This window comes from Enoplosus armatus, chromosome 1, assembly GCF_043641665.1.
Source record: "Enoplosus armatus isolate fEnoArm2 chromosome 1, fEnoArm2.hap1, whole genome shotgun sequence".
Classification (NCBI taxonomy): domain Eukaryota; kingdom Metazoa; phylum Chordata; class Actinopteri; order Centrarchiformes; family Enoplosidae; genus Enoplosus; species Enoplosus armatus.
This window is the reverse complement of record NC_092180.1, coordinates 19,857,470-19,881,116: the sequence shown is the minus strand read 5'-3', so window position 1 is coordinate 19,881,116 and position 23,647 is coordinate 19,857,470. Positions and strand designations below refer to the sequence as shown.

General features: G+C 40.3%; 1 protein-coding gene across 1 annotated transcript in view; it reads right to left on the bottom strand.

Annotated features, from left to right (window-relative positions):
* Positions 1-23,647, bottom strand: part of LOC139284278 (MAM domain-containing glycosylphosphatidylinositol anchor protein 1) — a 154,288-nt gene that overhangs the window by 18,531 nt on the left and 112,110 nt on the right. Inside the window, exons 9-14 of the mRNA XM_070904497.1 lie at positions 18,158-18,424; positions 17,862-18,010; positions 8,063-8,243; positions 7,916-7,939; positions 5,899-6,051; positions 5,524-5,685 (exon numbers count right to left, since the gene is read on the bottom strand). Coding sequence (XP_070760598.1) covers positions 5,524-5,685; positions 5,899-6,051; positions 7,916-7,939; positions 8,063-8,243; positions 17,862-18,010; positions 18,158-18,424 — 936 coding nt within the window. The remainder of the gene's footprint in view (positions 1-5,523; positions 5,686-5,898; positions 6,052-7,915; positions 7,940-8,062; positions 8,244-17,861; positions 18,011-18,157; positions 18,425-23,647) is intronic.

The following is a 23,647-nucleotide window of genomic DNA, read 5'->3' as shown; positions in this document are numbered from 1 at the left end:
AGATGACATTTTGGTGAATATTAAATGTGTGAAGCCACTGTCTTGAACTCTACGCTGACAGTCCAGTGGATAGTTTCATTTTACACTGACATTAATGGAGCCAAAGGACAGCAGCGGGGAGGAAGGAAGAGAGAAAGTCAGACAGAGGTAATGTGAGAAAAGAGATGGAGAGCAGTTCATTTTGTTTCCAGTACACACTTCACTGCCACACGATGTTTAGTTTAAATGCTGAAGAAACATTTGTAACTACTGTGGAAACATGACATAAAAATCAATTGTCCTGAATCCTGAAAAACAAGCTAGAGAGAATGACACCACTCGAGCCATAAGGAAATGATCCAAATAGTCTCCCTCCCCCTCCCCCTTCGGTCTCTAAGGTGTGAGAGAATCATTCATCTTCTTAACGATCCCCAGCCAGCTCCTAATTGGAACATTAACCAACCACCAGTCTCTTAAACAAATACACAGGCAGGGGGTACGGTATCCATGTGTTATACTGTAAGTATGTGTGAGTATGTGTGCACATGAAGTATGAGTTTGCATGTATGTATTACATATGTGCACAAATGCTTGTCCTTCTGGTGTGTGTGTATGTGAATCTTTGAGCTAATGTTCTTCAAATCTTGAAATAAGCAGCAGGCTGGCAGTAATTAACTTCCTAGTCTGTCACAAGAGAGGTGTGACTAGGGAAAGCGTACTGTTTGTTGGCAAACAGGGAAGTTAAATGAAATGTTGAGGATGTGTGCACGTGGTGCAGAGAGAGAAGCAGTGGGAAGCAAACTGTCCAACTAATTATCACTCTGAACTCTGATAATACAATTTTTAGCCTTTGACCATCTATACATTTTCGAGTAGTAGTGGTGAGACATTTCCAGTTTCCAGTCCATGCACACTGGTTTAATGAAACATGACTGAAAGTAAATGCATCTATTCAAAGATGGGACATACATTTTTCAGATTTGTCAACCAATGGATTTCAGTTTAGTTTCACATTTTGGGAAACAGATAAATGATAAGATCCATACCATGTCTGTCCGTTCATTATGAAGCTGGAGCAAGCAGCCCATTAGCTTAGCTTAGCATAAAGACCTGAAGACCTCTTGTCATCACTATGAAGTTGCCAGGCAATGGACAGAGCCCCCAGGAAGTCACTCTGCCTGAGATAGTCCTGCATATATCTCCTCGTAAAACCACAACTTGTTGTTTTTACACAGATTAAACAAACGAGATATGACGTGATATTAGTGTTGATTAGAGGTGCTGGTAGTCAGATTTTGTTACTTTCAGACAAACCCATGCTGGCTAGCTGTTTTTCCACTGTTTCCAGTCTTTATGCTATGCTAAGCGGAGTGGTTTCTGGCTTCATATTCATCTTCTCATCTTACTCTTGGCAAGAAAGCAAATGTCAAACTATTGCTTTCATGGCAGGATCATTTTGTATGGTTGTCTCCATACAGCAGAATGCTTGTGGTAAAAACGATGTACTCATATTGCAGCTGGAATAACTACAGTAGACAGTCATATGCAACTGTTCATCACATTAAATTTGAAAGGAAATGGGCGGCAATGTGGTTATATAATGGAGAGAAACATTGGCTAATTCTGGTGTAGCCCACATTCACCTGCTCAGCCCACTCTCTCATTCTACCTCCACATATCTGAGCCTCATTGTCTCCCCACCTATTTTCTCTCTCTCTCTCCTCCTTATCTCTGTTGCACCCTCACCATCACCACCTACACACACACACACACACACACACATACACACACTCACAACAGAGGGAAGAGGAAAGGGAACTCTGATAAGCAGTCTATTGATTGGACTGAGGTAAAGGAGAGTGTGTTGGTAAGAGTGTCAGAGAGGCAGAGGAGAAGGCACAGCTCTATCAGGGCTACTTGTCCGTAGAATCATGAGTGAGGAGGACAGCAGAGATACACAGCCACACACACAGACAGAAGTACACACACGCTGCTACACTTGAACTCTATATATTACTATTATCTTTTCATAATTAAAAGTGGGCCCCCATTGAATCACATCTGCCTCTGTCCCTCATCTGCACCTAAATAGGATTTGCGTCCTGTTTCTAGAGCTAGTTAGCCTCGGAGCCAAAGCTTTGCTAAACTGTGCACACAAAACTGAGAACTACAACAACACACCAACCACAACACCAAGCCAAAGCATGTTATTTTAAGTTCTGAGTAAATAACCAATTCAGGAGCATGAGAAAAGGGACAAATCTAGGCTTAGCTGAATCCTTTTTTTTAATCAAACCTTGCTAGACAACAAGGTGATCAAAATGTTTTTCCTGAAAATGAAAGTCTAAACCTAAAAAGTTAGAGAAAAACACTTTTTATACAGTAAGTAGTGTCTGGAAAAAGTCACAGAAAAGAAAGACAAAATAACATCACCCCATTCGTCTTCCACACAGACCTGTAAACATTTATACAGCAAACTAATTAAAAGTCTTACTTTTACACTACAAGTGTAATCCAAAACAACATACAAGAGGTACAACATTTAAATAACCTCAAACTTTTTCCCCATCACTCTGAATTGAAAAGAATCCAGTGATTACAAGTAAGCTTGCCAGTGGCACTCTGCAAACCTGAGCCAGTCTAAAATACTACCCAATGCCAAACAAAACTAATTAAATGTTGTTTATAGTTGCTGCCAGCAAGCCAGAGAAACACATTAAGGTGAACAGCAACACACATCACATGGGGAGGTCTTTATTTGCAGCGCCGGCCTATTTCACACCTAAAATCAAAAGTAGTCAGAGGCCATTATGCTTTCTTTCCACATTTTGCAAAATCCTCAAAAGATGCTTTTACTTGTTTTATATTCACATAACCTTATGATTATAAAACTGCTAGCATATATGTGGGTTGGAAAAGAGCAACATTTCAACAGTATTTCTAAAAAATGCTTAGTGTCAAAGTACCTGAAAGGCTTTCAACATATACAGCCCTTTTAACACTTTACAGTACTTTACCACTATACAGTGGAGTACATTAAATCTGGTTAGAGTACTTCAGAATAAAGCACTACCTCCGAACATTAACAAGTTAATGACCTCTCCTGCAGCTCTCTGTTCCAGCCTATTCTACCTCCCTTCTATGCCTCTTCATACTTGTTTGCTCGCGTTTCCTTTCTTGTTCTTCATTTTCCTGTCTGTCTCTTTTTCCTGTCATCCTCTTTGCTCTCTCGCTCTCTTCATTAACCCTCCTTTCTTCTTTCCAAGGCTGGCCTGACCCCCATCCTCCCCTCACTCCTCTCGTCTCATCTCTCCCCTCGCTGACCCCCTCTGTCTTGTCCTCATCTTGTCTCTTTTCGTCATTAAGAGTCACACTGTGTCTCCCTGGCAGGAGTGTGAGCTCTGCCAAGGTAAGGCAATTAAAGTGACAACAGATTGGAACAGACTGAGAGAACAACAGAGTAAATTGAGGGAGGGCTTGTAGCAGAGCTGGGCGTAACTGCTAACAGAATGTACTAATCGTGAGCAAGCACTGTGTGACTGATTGTCTTGTCTCATTGCTTTGCTGTGAAACACCAACAAGCTCTTTGAGCTAAATGCACAATGCAGATGTTCAAGTAAGTGCTGTAGTATCCACTACATTACTCATATAGCGCTTTAAATTGTTACATGCAGAAATCTGACAAGAGAGAAGAGTAAGAAGGAGCAAGGAAAGTAAACTCACTGCGCTGCTAGTATACCAAAGGTTAGAAAATCATACATTTAACCAAATCATTTGAAAAGTAACCAGAGGTTTGAGGGGGGAGAAGAACTCACATCAGACTAGCACTAGTAAAGTATTTGTTCATCAAGTGCTTGTTGCTAGCATGTTAGCAAACACTTGCCCATTTACACATTCAGCCGTAACACAGCAGAATGAATATTCTATTAGAGACATATTTCTGGCTGTCTGATGAAAGTCCAATATTCACTCAACTTTGAGCTCTACTTTGGTCCACCACCTCTTTGATTTTTTAGGGGATTACTTTGGTATTCTGTTGTGTTTTCTTTGGCAGGCAGTGTCCTGCATTCCCCTCCATTTCAGCCCTCCGTCCAGACAAAATTGGCATTTTTCTCACCCAAAAACTTTCCCAAAACGGCTTCCAGAATGTATAAATGTTATATATATATATATAAATAATTCAGTATGTATGGGGAAAACTGAGCTTTTTGCAAAACGATGACGTAAGCCAGCCCAATGAGGGTTGGGACTATGTGGCAGTAAAGTTAAGAGGGCAAAAAGCAAATCTTCTCTGTGATCGTTCATTTTAAATGTCAGTGTAGCCAAATACACAGCAGCATGTCAGACAATGCCGCAATTATAAAATAATGATTTATTACCACAGTGCAGCAGCTTCAGAATGACTGCTGGGTAACAGGTAGTATTTATGAGATGTGATTAAATCACTTAGTGACTTGTTCAGTTGTCTGACAACAGAAAGAGAAGAATTTGTAAATGAGAACAGTTATATCATGAATTTGGCTGTATTGAAACACAGTGTAGGTGATCACAAAGAGAAGCACTGAACAGAGCGCTGTCATTCAGGCAGAGTAATCGACTGTGTGTGTAGTCCAGTCATTAGACGAAAGGTCTGGGAATTGTTGAGATAATTCAATCAAGATGTTTCAGTTCACCAACAGGGTGGACCGAGCAACATTCCCATCCTTAGAGCCATACCACAAACAGGACTAAGAACTTGGTGAACTTGAAGTGAATGAGAGAGCTTCTCCATATCATATATATTAAAACCTCCAACATGTCTTAAACAAAACATCTTTTCTCTCATTCATACAGTTAAATATAGATAATCATTACATAATAATATCATTTGACATGCACACACAAACACTGTGCCCTTCTTTACACTATAACATCCTTAGGAGACAGGGCAGGACAGTATGTAACAAATGTTGTAGCTTGTGTGCTTGGGCTATGGACACATAAATCAACACTGTGTATGTGTGTGCGCGTGTGTGAACAAATGTGGGTGTGCCTTCATGTATTTGCAACTTTTATTGTGTGTGTGTATACAATATGCATGTGTGTGTACGTAGGGGTGTGTGCAAGTGTGTAGGCTACAAGATGTATGCATTCTAGCGGTGTGACAGAGCATATTATGATGAACAGCTCCCCCAAATGACTGATTGTGACTTGCCACTGCCATAAATCACACACCCACTGCCCCCTTCAGCCACCTCCAAACACACACACACAGTCACAAGCAAAAACATAAAACTGAACTTTGGTAACACCCGCTCCCTCCTTCTCTCTCTCTCTCTCACACACCTATGATGTTGTGTCTGACAAGCTCTACAAGCGAGGGTCAAACACAGAGTTCAGAGCTTTTGACAGAAGCCCAGCGATATGAGAACCCCGATAGTATCGAGTGTCAGCATACTCTCTACTGTTTATCCATGCGTGTCATTGTGCTTCTATGGACGCTCATGTGGTAGCAGACAATGTGTGTGCATGTTCATGAGTGTTATACTCCGCTGTACTACTCACCAATGTGTTTGCCCTTCATGTGGTAGAAGAAGGAGACACAGTATGGGACTCTGCCGGAGCCCTTGGGGCCCCTGACTGAGGTTACATTAAAAAGTGGAGAGAGCAGACGAGCCTTGTCCCCCTGAATACGCGGCCGCGATGCCTCAATGTACATGTAGTACCCTGAAAACAAACAAGAAAACACTCTACTGTCCAGAGGCTGGAATGCAGCACAAAATGAAACATGATTATGAGTGAAACATGATTTCTACTTATCTCTGTTTTCTTGAATTTCTAACTACTTTCATTTTGTGCAACATACAGTTCTGTTGCTGCTATGACTAGGCTACTATACACACACTGAACCTGCACATAAAATGACCCCAGTTTCCTCACCCTCCTTGGTTCCACTGCGGTCAGTCTCGGGGCCGGTATTGGCAGACCGCTTGGGATTCTGTGTCAGGTGGTTCTGTCTCGTCCAGTCAAAGACATCACTCCGATCTTGAGAGAAACCACAGATCCGCTCATCCTCAAAACCACACACATGGTCTGGGGGGTGTGTGTGTGGAAAAAAAACAAGATAGGAAAACACATAAGATCAGTGACATGTCAATCATCTGACATCACAAACTACAGGTGACTTAACTTACTGTTTTTTTCTCCACCCACTTTTACCATAACGATGTAGCTGTATTATAACCTCTGCGATATGCACTTCAAGTGTGAAGATCAGACAGCCAGGCAATTACTGACAAAGTGATAGGCACAATGTAGGAAGCAGGGTATATAATGTGAAACTTAAAGTGGATTCCACATATTATGAATATTCTGATTTATGACTCCCACATGCAGAGCATTTAGGTAACTATGATTAGGGTCAGGCTATTTCAGATGTAATTAAAGAAAAATACAATGTTAAAAACACCTTCATCAAAACATTTTACTGTTTGAAGACACGAGATTTTCCGACAAAACATAATGAAGGGCAACTAGCAGAGGAAGAACAGTTGACCTACTGATCCCTGGTTTACACATTGTTTCTTAGTTTTTATTCAATGGACGTTTCAAATATTTAAATAATGCAACAATCAATGAGCTAATGATGCTGCAGCTGGCCACCTGATATAAATCATCAGGGAGGGGGTTTAATGTTTGTTGTACATGCAATACATTTTGATTTTGTCTACCGTTTCCCATCTGACTGTCTCAACTGGTTGGTGATGCTTTTTGAATATTTGAATTTTGCATCATTCTCACAAGCTTGGGAGAAGATATGATCAGATGCATCCTCACATGACACATAACACACTTCTAAGACATTTGGGATTCTTTTTTATGTCCTCCCATTTATATGCTTTGGATTTTTGATATTGCCACACACATCAGGACGGATGAAAAAACCCCAACATATTTTGAGAAAGACAAGGGAATTGTCAGTATCCTTGATGCTGACGTCTCTTGTTAAGCCAGATAGAGGGGCTTCTCTCTCTGGTGTTGTCACCTTCATTAGCCCATCTGGAGGGTATTATCAGGGCATTATCAGACACAAATGAAAATTGAAGCAAGCAAGTACAACACTGAATCTGTCAGCATCCAGGCTTCCCGGACACTCACACAGTCCGCTGCAGATGCATACGGCTCGTGCGCCCCATGTGGATGGCTCATGTGCGCTTCTTTTTTTCAGGAAGCTAATCTATTACTATTCACACTCTGCTCCACTACATGCGCTCCTTTCAATTTGCACTGTTGTTCTCGCAGTCTGTTCCAATCTGCTGTTGTTTTAATTGCCTCATCCTGGCGGAGCCAACTGCCAATCCTGCCAGAAAAATGCTGCGTATCTCTTAATGAAGAAAATAGACAAGATGCAATTGACTGAGAAAGAGAGAGGGATGGCAAGAGACAGGATGAGAGGCAGGGAGAGAGCAGGAGTTGTGTGTGAGTGTGAGTGAGACGGCGAGAGAGGAAGAGGTGGCTAACAGAGAGAAAAAGGAGGCACACATTTAAGGTAATATGTAACATCATTTTAATATAGTATCACCAAGTGACTTCCAAATATTTAGCCCATATACAAGATAACCAATCATACTGCATTAACCAGTCTCATGTCCTCCAATCATTGCCACTCTTTGATGACATTTTAAATGTCATGGACCTGCTTCCAGCCATCACTTGTTACCCCACTCTCCTCCCTAGGAACAAGATTTAATAAAGGCCAAGGCTGGGTCATGGCAAACTTTGCCTTGACAAACTTGTGCTGACATCGCTTGCGGCATACAAGCTAAATTAGCTTGCACCAAAATTCAACGTGCCGTCCTAACTTCGCCACCCTGTCATCAATCAGGTCACAACAGCAAGACTGTGAAATGTCGAAATGTGGACGGGCAGAGGATGGTAGTTAAGAGAGAAGTCTCACCTGAAGGTCTTGGGTAGGTGTAGGCTGTAAGAAAATAATACTGATTAACGCTCAATACACAAATCTATGTTTATCTAAGTACTTTAATGAATATGAAAGATAATGACTTTAGATGTTTGATAAAAATGGTTTTAAATAAAGACTCACGTTCTGAGTACTGTATGATGCGACTGACGTAGTCGCCAGTGCTGTAGGTGGTGATGGGGGCCAGTCGGACCTCGTAGGACAGAGGGATTCTCAGGTCTGAGATGGTGTGGGACACGAGCACACCCTTCTCTGGCTCCTTACCCTTGAGGTCTATCTGCTTCGACAGCAGGTTTTGCTTGTTCTGGATTTGTACAGACGAACACACACAAAAGCAGGGAAGATGCAAACATGTTAAGATGTATACTCACAAATATGCACAAGTTTGCAAAAAGACAAATACACTGTACACAAAAAAGATGATCATCCGAAAATGCAGCAAGTCTGACTGAGAGGCAGAGAAAGGGGCACATATGGAGGTGTTGATAATGTCAGGCATACCTCCCATCTTTTCTCTTCTCCTCCTCTACTTTCATTATATCATCCTCACCCTCATCTCTACCACTTTATGTTGATATGCTCAGATATCCAGATTTTTACCAACTGGAAGACAACCAAGTGATGGGAATGTCACCCTCGTTGACAACACAAAGCTCCAGCTCATCTCCCATCTGGAGGATTTTTACTGCAATATTAACTGCTCCTGAAGTACAACACTGGTAATACACTCGCCAATTTTATGTAAACAGGCAAACAAAGTCAAACTCTGGGTTAGAGATCTGCTCATATTTTTCCTGGCAACAAGCATGTCCACAACATGGACTCAATAACTATTACTGTAATAGTGGAGATTAAAGACAAAATTCTTTCCCTATTCAGTCATTTACGATAAAGCATTGTATAACCTACCGGCATTAAATCCCAAACAGTCTTAAATAAATTGAATTGGCGGTGCATTTCAGGATTCAAAATAAAAATGGTAAAATGTTAATCCAGTCCAAATATTCTCTTCTCATTTTTTTCAAGTTAAACCAGGGATGTTTTTTTTTTTTTCAGCACCACTTTTAAAAGAGCTATTGTTGTGTTATTCCACCCACGGAGAGAAGGATCCATTAGCTGTGTATCTGCCTCTGATCCCAGCTACTTAAAGACCTGACAGTAAGCTCAATCTAATGCATTAGGTCAGCCACTCCACCATAACACCTTAGTACACCCACAGCATGCCATTATCAGGTAATGCATGCAGCAGAAGTGGGTGTATATGTGTGTGCGTGATTTGTGTGTGTGTGTGTGTGTGTGCATGGTTGTGTGTGTATGGTAAATGTCTACAGAACAGAGCCCTTACACTGTGAGCAATCAGAGTATAACACGTTAGAGCACATAATATGCACCATGAATTTAGAACAACTTATAGGATCAACGTATATGACTTAATTTGTTGATTGATTTATTGCACTGGAAACCTTTTAAAAAACTCTTTTAATTTCAGTCATCACAAATTACAAATGTTAATAGACAAAAATACTGGCCAAAAAATAAGCAACATAAAAAAAGGTTATCATAACAATGTGTCCATCCCAATTTTGGGGGATATACATTATATTATAAATATAAGATGTACCTTAAGGACAACTGGCTACAACTATATATAGAAGAAGAAAAGCAATGTGCATGCTTGCTGCTCATCCAATCCAAACAGTTTCATAAGTCATGGAAGCACTGATACATCCCATAACTTTCCCTATAATTGCTACAGTACTGTATGCTCTGACATCCCCACAGCGAAATCTGCTTTCCCTTCTGTCCTCTGACACTCAAGTTGAGGTGTGCTATTCCCATTGGATGTCTACTCGCCACCACAAATTCAAACTCAGCTAGACTGAGCTGATCATTTCTATTGACAAGACCATGGTGACTCCTGCTCAGGCTGCTAAAGGATTTGGTATGACTCCAATTATTGTGTGAGTCCCACATGGCAGCCACAGCCCGATCCCTGCAAGTTTGTGCTCGGCAACATACTTGGAATCACATCCTTCCTCCCTCACCAGGCCCCACGCCACTAATGGCTGTTAAATCTCCTTTTCTCAGTGCCAGTCTGGCTGTTTCCATTTCAGTTGCTCCAACTTTTTACCCTCTCTTGCCAGTGATGGAACATCCTTGTACAACAGGAAAAATTATATTTTTTCTAAACATAAACCACGTTTCCTCCCAACAAATAATATGTCCTCTTCTCTAATTCACGTTAATAGTTCCAAAAAATGCTCCCATCTGCTCTTCAACAACCATTTTCTTTTTCCCAGCAAACTCCTCTGTTATCATTCTGACTGAGCAGAAATATTAGAAGGCACTAAGGTTCTGACCTTTACACAAATAACTCCTGTTTGCTTGTACTATAGTTGGAGTACTCAAGAAATTTTCATCTAATCTACTGTTGCAACCACTGGATTATCACTCTGGTTAGCGACATCAGACAAGGGCCTAAATATCACTGTAATTGGAAGGAATTCAGAAAGAAGCGACTTAACAAAGGACTTAGTAGCAGGATGTTGTGTAACAGCACACTGCCTCTTTTAATGAAAAGGCAGCAAAGCGACCTTTTGGTTTAAGAGGCCGTCAAATCAAGGAAAGGTCACAGGTTTCGATTTCTCAAACAGTGACGTGTCTTGTTGAAGTTTTCATGAGTAACGTCCTGGACCCCTTTCTGCTAAATTGCTAAAGTGCTGGTAGTGTTATCAGGTAAAGGTGAAGTATTAGTGTCAAATGGTGCTTCTGAGCAATTTGGGTGAATAGTGTTTGCAGATCACTGTGAATATGTTCTGTGTGTGTCTGTGATTGAGAGGGGAAAAAAGGAATTATCTATTTTTGAGAAGAAATAAAGCAAGCAGTAAGTAAAATGCAGGCTTTTCATCTATTTCTGTGAGCCTATGCTTTTTCTTACTGTAAATATGATGACTACCATGTAAAATTTTATATCCAGTGGTGGAGGAAGTACTCAGATCCTTTCCTTCAGTAAAAGCACCAAAGCAGCATTGTAAAAATACTCCATGAAAAGTAAGTAAAGTCCTGCATTCAAAATACTCAGCCCTGTACTAAAAGTACTAAAGGTACAGAGGTACTATGAGCAAAACATACTTAAAGTATCAAAAGTTAAAGTACTTGCAGCAAAATGTCCCATTTGACTGAAATTATTAAAAATGACATTATTAGATTGTTAATGATGATTTATCACTGTGTAAGTAGCAAGTTTTGTGGAGTGGTTCCAACCTAGGGGTCGGACGGCCCCAAAAGGGTCGTTATAGAGAGAGATGATTAATGTGAAAGGAAAGAAGAAAAAACAAAGTTTGGATACACAAGTCAGTTTTTATTTTTTGGACTTTTCTTTTTCCTTCTTTTTTGGAATCTTTGCTCTTTTGGATACTTTTACCTCTAAAAACATAAAATGGATATACTCAAGTAAAGTACAAGTACCTCAAAACTTTACTTAAGTATAGCTCTCGAGTAAATCTAAGCAGTTACTTTCCACCACTGGATATACCACCTCACTAGATGTGCTAGAATTGACCTTGCATCAACCACGTAACAAAAAAAGAAATAAATAATGAATAGCAAAGAGCTCATGGAAGGAAGCAGAGTGGAACATAGTGGATGACGTAATCCCCAGTGCTGTAGGTGGTGGTATTAATTCCAATGTTGGATTAATACAGAACTACTGCCACTGCTTTTAATTTTCTATCTGAAGCTGCCAATTAGACATTTTTTATTTTGAGGTTCTGAGTCACTCTTTCATTGATAGTGCATTACTCAGCACTTTTTTTCACTGTTGACACATACAGTAATACTTGTAAGAGATCTGCTCAGTTGCCACCATAAGTGACTACATAACTTCATATATTACCATACAGTGTATAATAATTTAAATGGTAGCAGTCACATAGTAAAATGTACTGTGCCCCTTTAACACCCACTTACGCTCACATTCATCCATATAAACATTTACACACTGCTCATACAGCATATGCATAATTATGTGAAATATAGCAGGAAAGAAAAGCTGTGCTCATGTAATATGCATAGAGTGTGTGTTTGCAGGGAGAAATGAGTTAATAGTGCTGAGGAGTCAGAGCTTTTGAAGTAAGTGCAATGTGCTTTCTTCATGAGTGGACAGGGTTTTCGCACACTCACAGACTTGTTTTGGCCCTTTTTAAAGTGTGTCGGAGATAGACGATAGAAAAAATGAACTACACTAAAAGCATGCACAAACACGTACACATACACCGTGTGGACCTGGGAAAACACACACTGGATCAATGAGGTGCTGAAGTGTGACTCAGTGTGAATTCAGCTGCACCCACTGCAGGTAAAAATCCCTGTCTCCCTGCCTCTGTCTCTGTCTGCCTCCCTCACTAGGTCAGTGGAAATAGTGTGTGTGTGTGTGTGTGTGTGTGTGTGTGTGTGTGTGTGTGTGTGGGGGTGGGTGGCCTTGTATTACTCATGTTGTGGGGACATAAATATGTTAACACAGTCCACACAATGTCCCCACAACGTAAATCATTAAATTTAAGGGTGAAGACTTGGTTTAAGGTTCGGGTAAGGTTAGGTTTAGGGGTAAGAGTTAGGGTTAGGCAAGTACTGGTTGTGGTTATGGTGAGGGTAAGTCTCCAGGAAATTAATGCAAGTCAATGTAATGTCCTCTGAAGTGAGGGAAACATGACTGTATGTGTGTGTTTGTGGGCCCATGTGTGTGTCTGTGCCACATGCTTTCAGGAATTTCAGCCAGACAGTGTTTTCAGCCGTGTCTCCATCAGACTGTCAACAAAGAGACAACAAGACAAAGAATGTGTGACAGCGGGTGAGATAGCCATGTGATAGAAACACAGACACAGAGTGACGTGTGTGTGAGACTTGTGTGTGAGAGAAATCTGGATTGACAGCGTGAGAGGAAGCGGCCTCTTCAAACACTAAGGAGTGTGAGGTAAATTTTTCTATTATACTCTAATTAATGGATCTCTTTCATTACTGATACTGGTGCATGTGTGCACTGTGTCTGGGCATATGCATTTCTATGCTTGCATAGGCCTATGTGCTCTCTTTTTGGCCTTGTGTAAGTATATCTGCATAGTGGGGTTGGTAATGCAAATAAATTATTCATACATTTGATTTAATGTATAACTCTAATTCATCATGAATATTTCTAATTTCTCATATATATGATAATAAGGATGTGTGTTTGCACAGGTTGTGTTTGTGTGACTGTGTCTCAGTGCAGAAAGAACCTGCGCATAGTTACGATCTGAAGCCAGGTCAGCTGCTAGCTGCACAACTTCAGTGATGCACAAGATACACAACTTCATAGCTGCAGGCAGAAGAGTGGTCGATATCGAGGTGAGGTGGAAAGATTGAGAGATGGGAGGTGTGAAGAGGAAGAAAAAAGCAATAAGGAGAGGTGAAGAATACAAACCAAAGAGGCAGTGAGAAATTTGGGATTAAAAGAAAAACAAATGCATATGTATGTTCTGGCATGGTAGTTCTCTGATTGTGATGTCTCTGCTGTATATGTGTACAGAGCGTGTAAATTTTGCTATGATACAAGTTGGTGGGTGGTGTGGATGTAAGGTGTATATGTCTGCATCGTGGTATTCATCATTTCAAAGGCTATAACACACTAAACACACATAGAACATACTCCTTGTTGTAAACACCAGATTTACAGGGACGAAATCTTCAAAAATGAGCAGTTTAAGATCATCAAGCTCTGATAATGAAATTACTAAAAGTACCAAAACATTTACCAAAGCCACAATTTCGGTATCAATAACATTGTTAGACAAATGCTGTAGGGGTCATTTAACAAACTCCTGACTGTAAATTCAGACAGAACACAAGGCGAATTTTAAAGGCACCAAGATTGCACACAAAGCCAAAGGAAAGGCACGATTAGACGCAAATTCACCCAGTGAGGCAGAGAGACGTAGGCACAAAAAAAACGGGACTGAATGAATCTGAGATGAATCTGCTTCATAAACGTACACAGAGGAGAAGGAAAAGGAGAGACATGGTAAGGAAATAACAGAAAGAACTGGAGTCTCTGTTGAGTTCGGAGTGTGGCCATTACCACCTAGCTATCATTTATACAGTTGGTACATTGGCTGTTTGGAGTGAATCACTCGGGACGGCACAAACAGTCCAGTGGTCAAATTCACCCGCTTTCTGTTTGAATACACCATGAGAAGAGATAAAGGGTGCATCACTGAGTGCATTAGCAGCTTGGTGAACATCAAGTTCAATGACCCTTCCCTTCTTTGTTGGTTAAATTATCAGATATCAAATGTATTATTGGCTACTGCACACTTTTTCTTTTTGTTTTTAAACTGATACATTGAAGCTAACTGGCCCACTGTTTTGTGTTTGTCTGAGGTTAATATGATTTCTATAGGGGACAGGTTACTTACATTTCCTCTTCCCTATACACAACCGTCCATAATATATGTGAACAAATCTGCAGCTGCTTTTAGAACAGGCTTTTGCACACAAATTTGAATGAATTAAGTAAATGTGAATCCAGCATGATACTCCCTTAAATGAATATGCATGAGAAAAGAGCACTGCATTAATTGCGACTCTGACGACAGACAACCTGAGCTCCCTATGCGAGTACGGCTAAATAAAACAAAGTGTTTGAAATGAGCCACAAAAGGCTTAGTAAATATGTCTCTCTTGCTGCAAAAAGGTAAAATTATTACATATTAATCAACTCTCGCGAATCAAAGTAGTAATTTAAGAAACCGTAGGGGTGGAGGTTGTGGTGTAGAAAAGGGGTGTAAGGACAGCTTGATGAAACAAGGAGGGCCTGTCAACTCTGTTAATTCCTACACAGGGAAACCCCCTGCAGGCAGAACAAAACTAAATTAAGAAGTGTAAACGGGGATTTCACAGCCTGGCAATGAGTCATGGAGCAAACCATGCCTGCTACACACACATGCATGAACACACAGGTAAATGCAAGGCATTAGAGGCCATTCAGATATACTACATATACATATACACAAACTCACACTAGAAACACACCCACTTACGCTACAATAAAATGCAAAGGTTGAAGCAAATGGACACACTTAATGCATATGAGCAGAGTTATAGCCGTGTGTTCAGACCTACAGTGAAGAGCACTGCTGTACATGAACTGATCCACGTCCTCTTTTATTCCCCTCTGTGTCTGCATGTTTCCCCAGAGACCCCCTACATCATTTTGAATGTGCTAAAAAGATAGAGTGTCGAGGCGTTAAGAGGATGAGCTGGAGAACGTGTTGCAGAAATAGATGGGTTGTGAAATTGAGATGGTATTACATTTGAATGTTCTCGTACCGCTATTTAATAGTCGAGAGGACCAGTGAGATTTGCTGCTTTTCTTTAATTTGCATCTTATTTCTCTCTTGCACCCTTTCATTCACGCCCTTGCTCATCCTCACCCTCTGCTTTCCTTTTTTTCCCTCTCTTTTTTTTTTTCTCGTTCTCTAATTCACACGTAAAAACATGCAGGTAAAAACCATGAAATTGAAATGAAGTTTAACAACATTTAAGAAGTCCTAAGCTGCCACTTAATGCAACTCATTATTTTAACACTGTCAGCAGAACAACTCGCAGCGACTATTTATCAGCGCTATTCCAGTTGCCACGGTTCACCCAACATTAAATGCCATTAAGTCTGTACTTATAACACAGAAGCTCAGAGCCGGGAAAACAGAAAGCGCGCGAGAGGCAAGAGAGAGAGAGAGAGAGAGAGAGAGAGAGAGAGAGAGAGAGAGGAGCACAAGTGGATGCAAGAAGGACTGAGAGACGGCAAATAAAGAGGAAGAAACGGTAAAAAACGGAAGAGATGCTGTGTGTGTGTGTGAATATTGGTAGAAGGACAGAGGACAAAAGGGGATGGAACAAGAGAGGTAGAGTGAGAGAGTTTTTAGAGAGCTGAGGCATGCAATCAAATGTGCATCTTAGGAAGGCCAGTGCTCATTTTCTGTCTCCCTGTAGAGTCTTACTTAATGAGGTAAGCTGCCAAATCTTAAAGTAGGAGGGGAATTAGCTATTCATCCGCACAAAAGCAAGCTGGCAGACCATGCATTCCCTCTGTTTCAGTGTCTCTCACACAAACACACACACACACACACACACACACACACACACACACTAACCCCCAGCCAGTTGTGTATAATTCACTATTATCCTTCCTGTCTTCTGACTCAAGGCCAGTAATCTATGAATAGATGTTTGAAACAAAACAAGAAGGTGGCCTGAGGTTGCTCTCCTATTGTGAACAGAGGTTCTCAACCTCAGATCAGGGGCCCGCTCAGAGGGCTCCAAAACTGTTAGGAGGAGTCAGAAGCAGTAAAGCCTGTGAGTTTCTGGAATATAGAAATATAAATATCAGACATGATATTGAGCAGTACTGATAACAGGAGTCTGTAGGCTTTTAGACACTGCATTTATTTGTAAAGGAATAGTTATGTGTGCATGTTACACATGTGATATAAAAATGTATAAATAATATCTCCCTGAGCTACTTGAGGGGAGTGTAAGTGTTAAGGTTTAATATGTTATGCCAGTATGTGTTTATTCTAAATTCAAGTTTGTGACTGTGAGACTAATTTAACACCTCTCACAGGATTGTGAAAATGAAGACACGTCAATGCAAAGTCAATCGTTTGAAGACATGATAAAACATGAAAATACCATTAAAAAAATGTACACTCCTAACTGTCTCTGGAATGAATTCTGGCTCAAATGAGAGAGACTCTGGCTGTGGTGGCCCGGTCTTGTTAAGTTGTCTTACAACATAAGAAATAAACTTGTCTGTCTGGCACAAAAAAGCTAAAATCTTGCTGTGACAGCAAAGTAATTGTATGTGGAAAATTTGAAATGATGGTTAGGCATTGTACCCATAGTTCTGTGAACACAGGCGCAACCCTCTAATGGAGGTTTTTAGAGCTGTCCACTAATCACTGGAAAGTGGAAGATTAAGCCTGTGTTTGACAAAACTGAGTGATGTAGGCTGACTATTGAAGGAGATGCGATGGCTATTCATGAAAAGTGGGTAACATGTCGACAGGAGACAATATAAGAGAATAAGGAAACACTGAAGACTGGAGGTCCCTAGGGTGGATTTTAATGTAATCTAATCTACCTGTATTTATTTTTGATATTGAGAAACAGGAGACAGTTGGATAAATTGAAAATTAGATGAAAATGAGAAATGAAATGTGAGCAAAGACCTTTTTTCCTTTACTTACTTTGGTGCATAATAAGAGTTTTGTTTGTGTTTGCTCTCTTTTCTAGTCATGCTGTTTTATTGAAATAATTTTGAGATGTGCTCACTGCAAGAGAACCTTGTTTACTGTGAACAGCCTCTGAACATCTTGGAAACAACAACTTGTCCATGCATGAGAACATGAAAACTGGGTTATTTTTCAGTAAAAATGTGTAAAAACTATGCGCCTTACACATGGAGGAGAGGAGAGGAGAAGTGGCTGTGGCTGTGGCATTGTTGTAATTCAGTGCAGGTCTCCATTGATTGACTCCACACGCCTGACACCTCCCCAAGCTCATAAAGCCCCATGTTTACTTAACATGCACACTTCACTTCATCATGTGCGTCTGTGTGTTCTTGTCTACACAAGTTATACGCAGGTGACCAAAGTTTGCTTTGGTTCAAGACCGGACTGATGTTTGTCGAGTCACGTACCCGCCTGTTCTCCAGATCACATGCATATACCAGAGCTTGAGTCAAGTATGTCAAAGTGTGTATACATACATGTGTGCAATACAGCATATGTGCATGTGTATTGGCTTTGAGCTGTGCATGACTACCCGTGCTTTCACAGGTCTGTGTGTGGAATGTAAACTTTTAAGCATTTGTGTAGGAGTACTTTACCTTCCGGACATTAACCCAGTAGCCGATGATACGGTCTGTGGCCTCAGGATCTTTTTGTGTCCACTGCAGGTTGTAGGAATAGTTGTTTCCTTTCAGAATTCGGACTGGGTTGGGCGTGTCGAAGTAGAACTCAGCGCTGTAGGGTTGTGCTGTGAGACAAGGGGGAAGAGAGAGAACACAAAATGTTACTGATAAATGATGCTGAAGAAGATATAAGATGGATGGATGAATAATAGATGGATAGATTATTTTCCCCAAATGGATAACAAAGCATTATCTCATGTCCGTTCACTTACCAGAGACATTAAATGTGCATGTTGATGTTCCAGCGCTATTGCTGACTCTGCACTCGTAAGAGCCGTTGTTGGTGGGTTCCAGTTTAAACTTCAGCTCCGGCGTCTCCTTCAGGTCTGGCATGGGCATGCGGATGAAGTCGCCATTACGGAACCAGCGGATGTCTGTCAGGCGTGGCGGGTTCGACCGCAGGACCGAACACCTCAGGGTCACCATCTGATAGTTCCTAGAGCGCACGTCCTGGAAGACTGGGTCCAGTATGGGAGAATCTGCGAAGACAACAGAACTGTGAGCTTAGTCCATTTAAAACATTTGTTAATTAAGGTTTTTTGTTTAACCTGCCATGTCAGTTGGCATAAGGGTATGAGGTGCAGGTGCAAATTCATGTCATTTGTAACTTTTGTTTATGAATCACATTAAAAAAGAAACTTAATTCTTTGTATTCTTTACTGCAACCAATAACTTGATGGCAGAGCTTATGTTTGTTTTGATTTGAGAAGTTTTTCAGTTGCATACAAACTGATTTCATGTCATTCCTCCCTCTGAATTGACTTGACATATAAAATTCACATCAGTCAATAGCCATAAGGATTTACATTATTACTGACAAAACAGATATTATAATGAATACCTAATTTTATAATCTACATCAATAATCTAATCATCTGAATTAATTAAACTCTCATTTTCATGTTGATTTTGTGTTTATTATGTGTTTATTATGTTATAACTTTTACAATATTAATCGGAAGGTTTTGGTATGAAACAATAGTCAAAACAATAATAATAATCAATGATTTTCAAGGCAAATCACATAATTTATCAACAATGAAGATGTCCTCTGTACTTCTCCAGTACTGAACAGATCAGAGCCATTTCTAAATCTTTGGTTTCTTGGTTTCAGCACAATATCCACTTTTGTGCTTCAAAATGACTCTACCTTTCCTCACATGCTCATACACACTGACTGCCCAAAATACTACAATCTCCCTTTGTGATTTGGCATTGCGATGAGGTGAATCCATGTTAAAAAAAATCCATTACCCCTAATCATTTTTCCATTTTAAAATATATTTCCATCATAAAGGGGGAGATGGAGATAGACCGAAGCACAGAAGTTTGAGAGGGCTTAGAGATGTGGACTGCAGCACTGTACATACATCACGGTCGTCCATGTCTCATTTTTTCTGCCTAGTCATCTTTTTGTTCTCTGCAGCGAAAGTGTCCTCACAGCATCAGAAAACATTAGTTTTGACAAATCATCCGACACAGAGCAACTGTTATTGCCACAGGGGATCAGGCGTTTCTACGAGGCACGATCCCATCTTTGCTGCTAACCTATCCTAACCAGCTGTAATTAACCTGTCAGCAGCGATGTGTGGCTCTGCAGTTAATGACTGACTAGCTGCTGTTGCCCTGGGGTCAGGCAAGACACAATACAGCCAAATGACTCTGTCACAAATCACCAGCCAGCTAGTTCACCCCTGGCTAATCATGTAGATAATAGACAAGATGCTAATGGTGGTATTGTCGTACTAACGGTGATGAGATCTGGTGTTAAGGCCTCCAGAGGTGAGGCAGCATGACTAGAGCCCCGTATGAATCAAGTTTATCAGACACAGATGTGTAATTACAGTCTAATCTGTGTTATGCCTGTAATTTAGACAGATAGGGCCACGAATGAGTTACACTAAGTCGGAGGGGAGGAGACAGAGACGGACAGAAAGATAACAGAAGAAGAAGAAGACGCTCTTATTGTGCGTGATACAGTGTGGAAATCTCCAGGCAGAATTAAACATCTCAGGAGTCATGAAAATAATAATAGAAGAACTTCCATAATCCCAGTGATCTGACCGACAAATTATTTTAATGTTTAAACAACTGATAGGGGAGGTGTCTATGAAATCATGGCCATTGAACAAAGACGAAACAGTGTTGATATGCTTAAAAATAAACTTAAAACTTCCTCTTCAGCTTGGCTTTGTATTAGAATGTTTTATGGCCATGAAGGATTGATTTAAGGATTTACAGGATTTGACTTGATTGTTTTTAATGATTTATTTTATTGTAATCTTGTTTTAAAATGTTTTTTTCTATTCTATTTTGTATTGTCTCTTTATTAATTCACTATTTTATTTCACATTAGTCTCAAATTGTTTTACCGTTTATGTTATATGTGTTGTATTGTTTATTATCTGCTTTTCAGACATCGGAACTTTGAATTGCACTAACCTGTATGAAAGATTCTATACAAATAAAGGGAAATAGCTCATTGTCATTTTAATTTTTGGGAGCTAACCACAATGCTGCATGGCTTCAATATATTTACATAGTTAAAGTTAATAAAAACCCAACGACTGTAACCTGTAATATACTACCTAGTTTACACTGCTGAGATTTAATCTTCTTTTGAAATTCAAAAGTTATTATGAAAATCTATTCTCTTTATGAGTAAAGCTTTTACTTTTTATTTTTTGCTATAGGTACAGGTATACAGAGCCAAACCAAATCCTTGTTTGGAATCACAGTTTACCATTCTGTGCATGCACTCCAGTCAGGGGAACATGAGTAAGCACCTGCATGCTAAAAAGACTGGAAACCACCATAACATTTAACTTCACTGCTTCTGTGTTGCCTGTTTGTTTTTAGTCTAGATTCCCAGCCTGTGGATGCAACATATATACAGCTTTCCACTTTCATATTTGTGGAATCTAAACTGTCATTTACTGCTGGGTGTCTTTTGACCTCTTGAAATGTTATCTACACTTCCTGCAGGCACAACAGTACCATGTGATAGAGCTGAGGGATGGGGGAGCGGTCAAAGGTCACACTGTGGTCCTATGGACTGATTAGTGTATGGTCACATCCCCTGCTCCTGCTTATAGACACACATATGCATAGTGATGGCTATCTGACTTTGGAAACAGGTGGCAAGGGTAAAGAAAAAGCAGGCAAACTGTGGAGCAATGGTGATAGAAGTGGGGAGGAGGGAGTGAAAGATGAGGAGGTGTGTTGTGAGCTGGTTTGTGAGCAGTTTATAAATCATTCAATCCCCACCAGAATTTGATAGAAAAGTTATCACAATCCAAGTATTCATTTCAACAATTACGTGAGTTTCGTAGCAGCAGGTTTCACTTTTTTCACATAAGTTGTGTGGTTACTTCAATTTCCAGCCAAACGTTTCATATTCTCTGGAGCATTGTTTCTGCATTTGTTTGCTACTCATTCGGGACTCAATGTACCACACCGCAATGCTTCATAGTCAGAAGACCATAATCCATGTAAACACACCATCGCTATCTGTCTTATTGGATGCAAAATAGATTCCATCCGGGAATGCAACACTGACCAAGCCAAACATTTACAGTGCACAAAGAGAAAATCAATTTACATGAGACTGAGAGAGGGAGGAGGTGAGCGGGCGAGTGAGGTGGGATGGAAGGAGACAGAAGCAACTCTTAGAGAAGAAGACAATGAAGAAGACAAACGACAGGGAAAGTGTGGTGTGAAAGTGAGAGAAGTCGATGATTGAGTACGGGAGGTGGGTAGAGAATGAGAGAATGCAGGATGCAGAAAGGGAATGACAAGACAGAGAGAGGTCCTCTCTCATGGCCAGCAGTTAGCTGATTGATGATGATGAGAATGGCAATGAGGAAGAACAGCCACCTCTCTCGGAGGGAAAGTGGGCAAGCAAAGAAGGTATACTAGGCGAAAAGAGGAAGTGGGAGAGGCAGAGTGGCAAGAATCTGTGTATCCACTTAATTATATCTGCCATGAGAAATGATGGCATCCTTCCCTCACATCAATCAACAGTGCTGAATGCAAAGAGGCAAACATGATAAAATAAACAAATGACGTAAGATGGGAGTGGACCATAAAGGGAAAAGAAGAGATGAAAGATCTGTTTTTCCACACTTCTGTAGTTAAACAGTAATATCTCCTCTTTTATGTTGTTTCTCTCTTTTTCTCTTGTCCATCTTTCTAACCTCCCAATCACACAATTTTTTTTTCTTGACACCTGACAATGCCCCTTGGCACCCCTCACCCTGCTTCCCTGTTTCAAGCTCTCTCTCTCTTGCTCTCTCTCATGTATCTGTGCCATCTCTCTGTTTCTGTCTCTGTCCAGAGTGGGGTGGCCACCTGGTCCATTAATCAGACTTGGCCAGCGTGGACAGCAGAGCTCACAGAGAGTTGCCCTTCCGCCCCGCCTGCATTAGCAGGCCCCGTAAATCCTTCTTGAACAGAGGTGGAGACGACAGGAGAGAAGAGGGATTTGGGTGTGTTTTTATCAAGTATGTCAAAGTGGGAAATTGGTCTTAACGGGACGAATATTCTCAGACAAACACATAGTTGGTTCTTCTTCAAGCTTTTTCTTTTAATTCAATAAAGACTTATAGTGGCTGGTGTTGTCCAGATGAACTTCCAATTGCTCTATCAACTGATAGTACAGCAATGATTTTGACCCCTTACAAATGTGAGCATATCTAAATATAAGTATAAGGAATATAAGTCCAGGGTAAATTCAATAAAATGCGTTTGTCCTATGGCTAAAAGTAGGACCAAAATGTAAGTCAGAATTTTGGTTGTAGAAGGACACATTTCCTTCTGTAAGTTGCTTGATAAATACAGGCCTAGGCCTTTCATTTCTCCTCTCTTTTTGAGTGATTAGTGAATGTGTAATGTTTTATGCATTTTACACATACTGTTCTTGTATTCTCTATCCTCATGTTTTTTTTCTAATATCTTGTACACTTCAATTAGCTTAGTAGCTTTCTAACTTGACCTTGTACACATGGCACAATGGGAGTGTGCTGAAAGGGGTGAATTGAGTACTGAATTGCTGTTACCATAAATGTACTGAATTAAACAAAGCACTTACCAATGTAATGATACACTGCTGTGCAAACAGGCTTCTACCAATACAGCACATATAATAACATTCTGAACTAATGAATGTTTTAAGCTTTTAGTTAACAGTGGGCTTCTGAATAAACAAAGCTACATTTATTTATTTCTTGAATCTATTAAAAACTAAGGATTTGATTTGATTTAAATTTCTTAGTTCAGAACTGATGAAGTTTCTTGGATGATGGATTATTCTCTGTAAATTATTATGTTTGATTTTACCCCTTGGTTACAATATGCTACATGAATGACAACACTGTCAATCAGCAGGGGACCTTGTGTCCCTGCTGCTGATGACAGTTTCTGTATGGTGCGCTGATTTTGCCCACCTGGGTTGCCAATACAAACGGAGCACATCCAGTGTTAGTTTATAGAAGGGGCAGATATTTTCATGCATTTGTGATGGCATTATTGGATGTATTGGAGTATTTATTTGTAACCCTGGCATATTTGCAGTGATGTAGATCAATGTGCATTGTCCCTGTGAATAAAATAAAGTTGATACCCTGTGTTCCTGGAAGCAAAAGCAATGTGATTTTGTTATAAAATACAAGGGAAAGTAAGTTGGAAAATGCTCAAAACCAGCA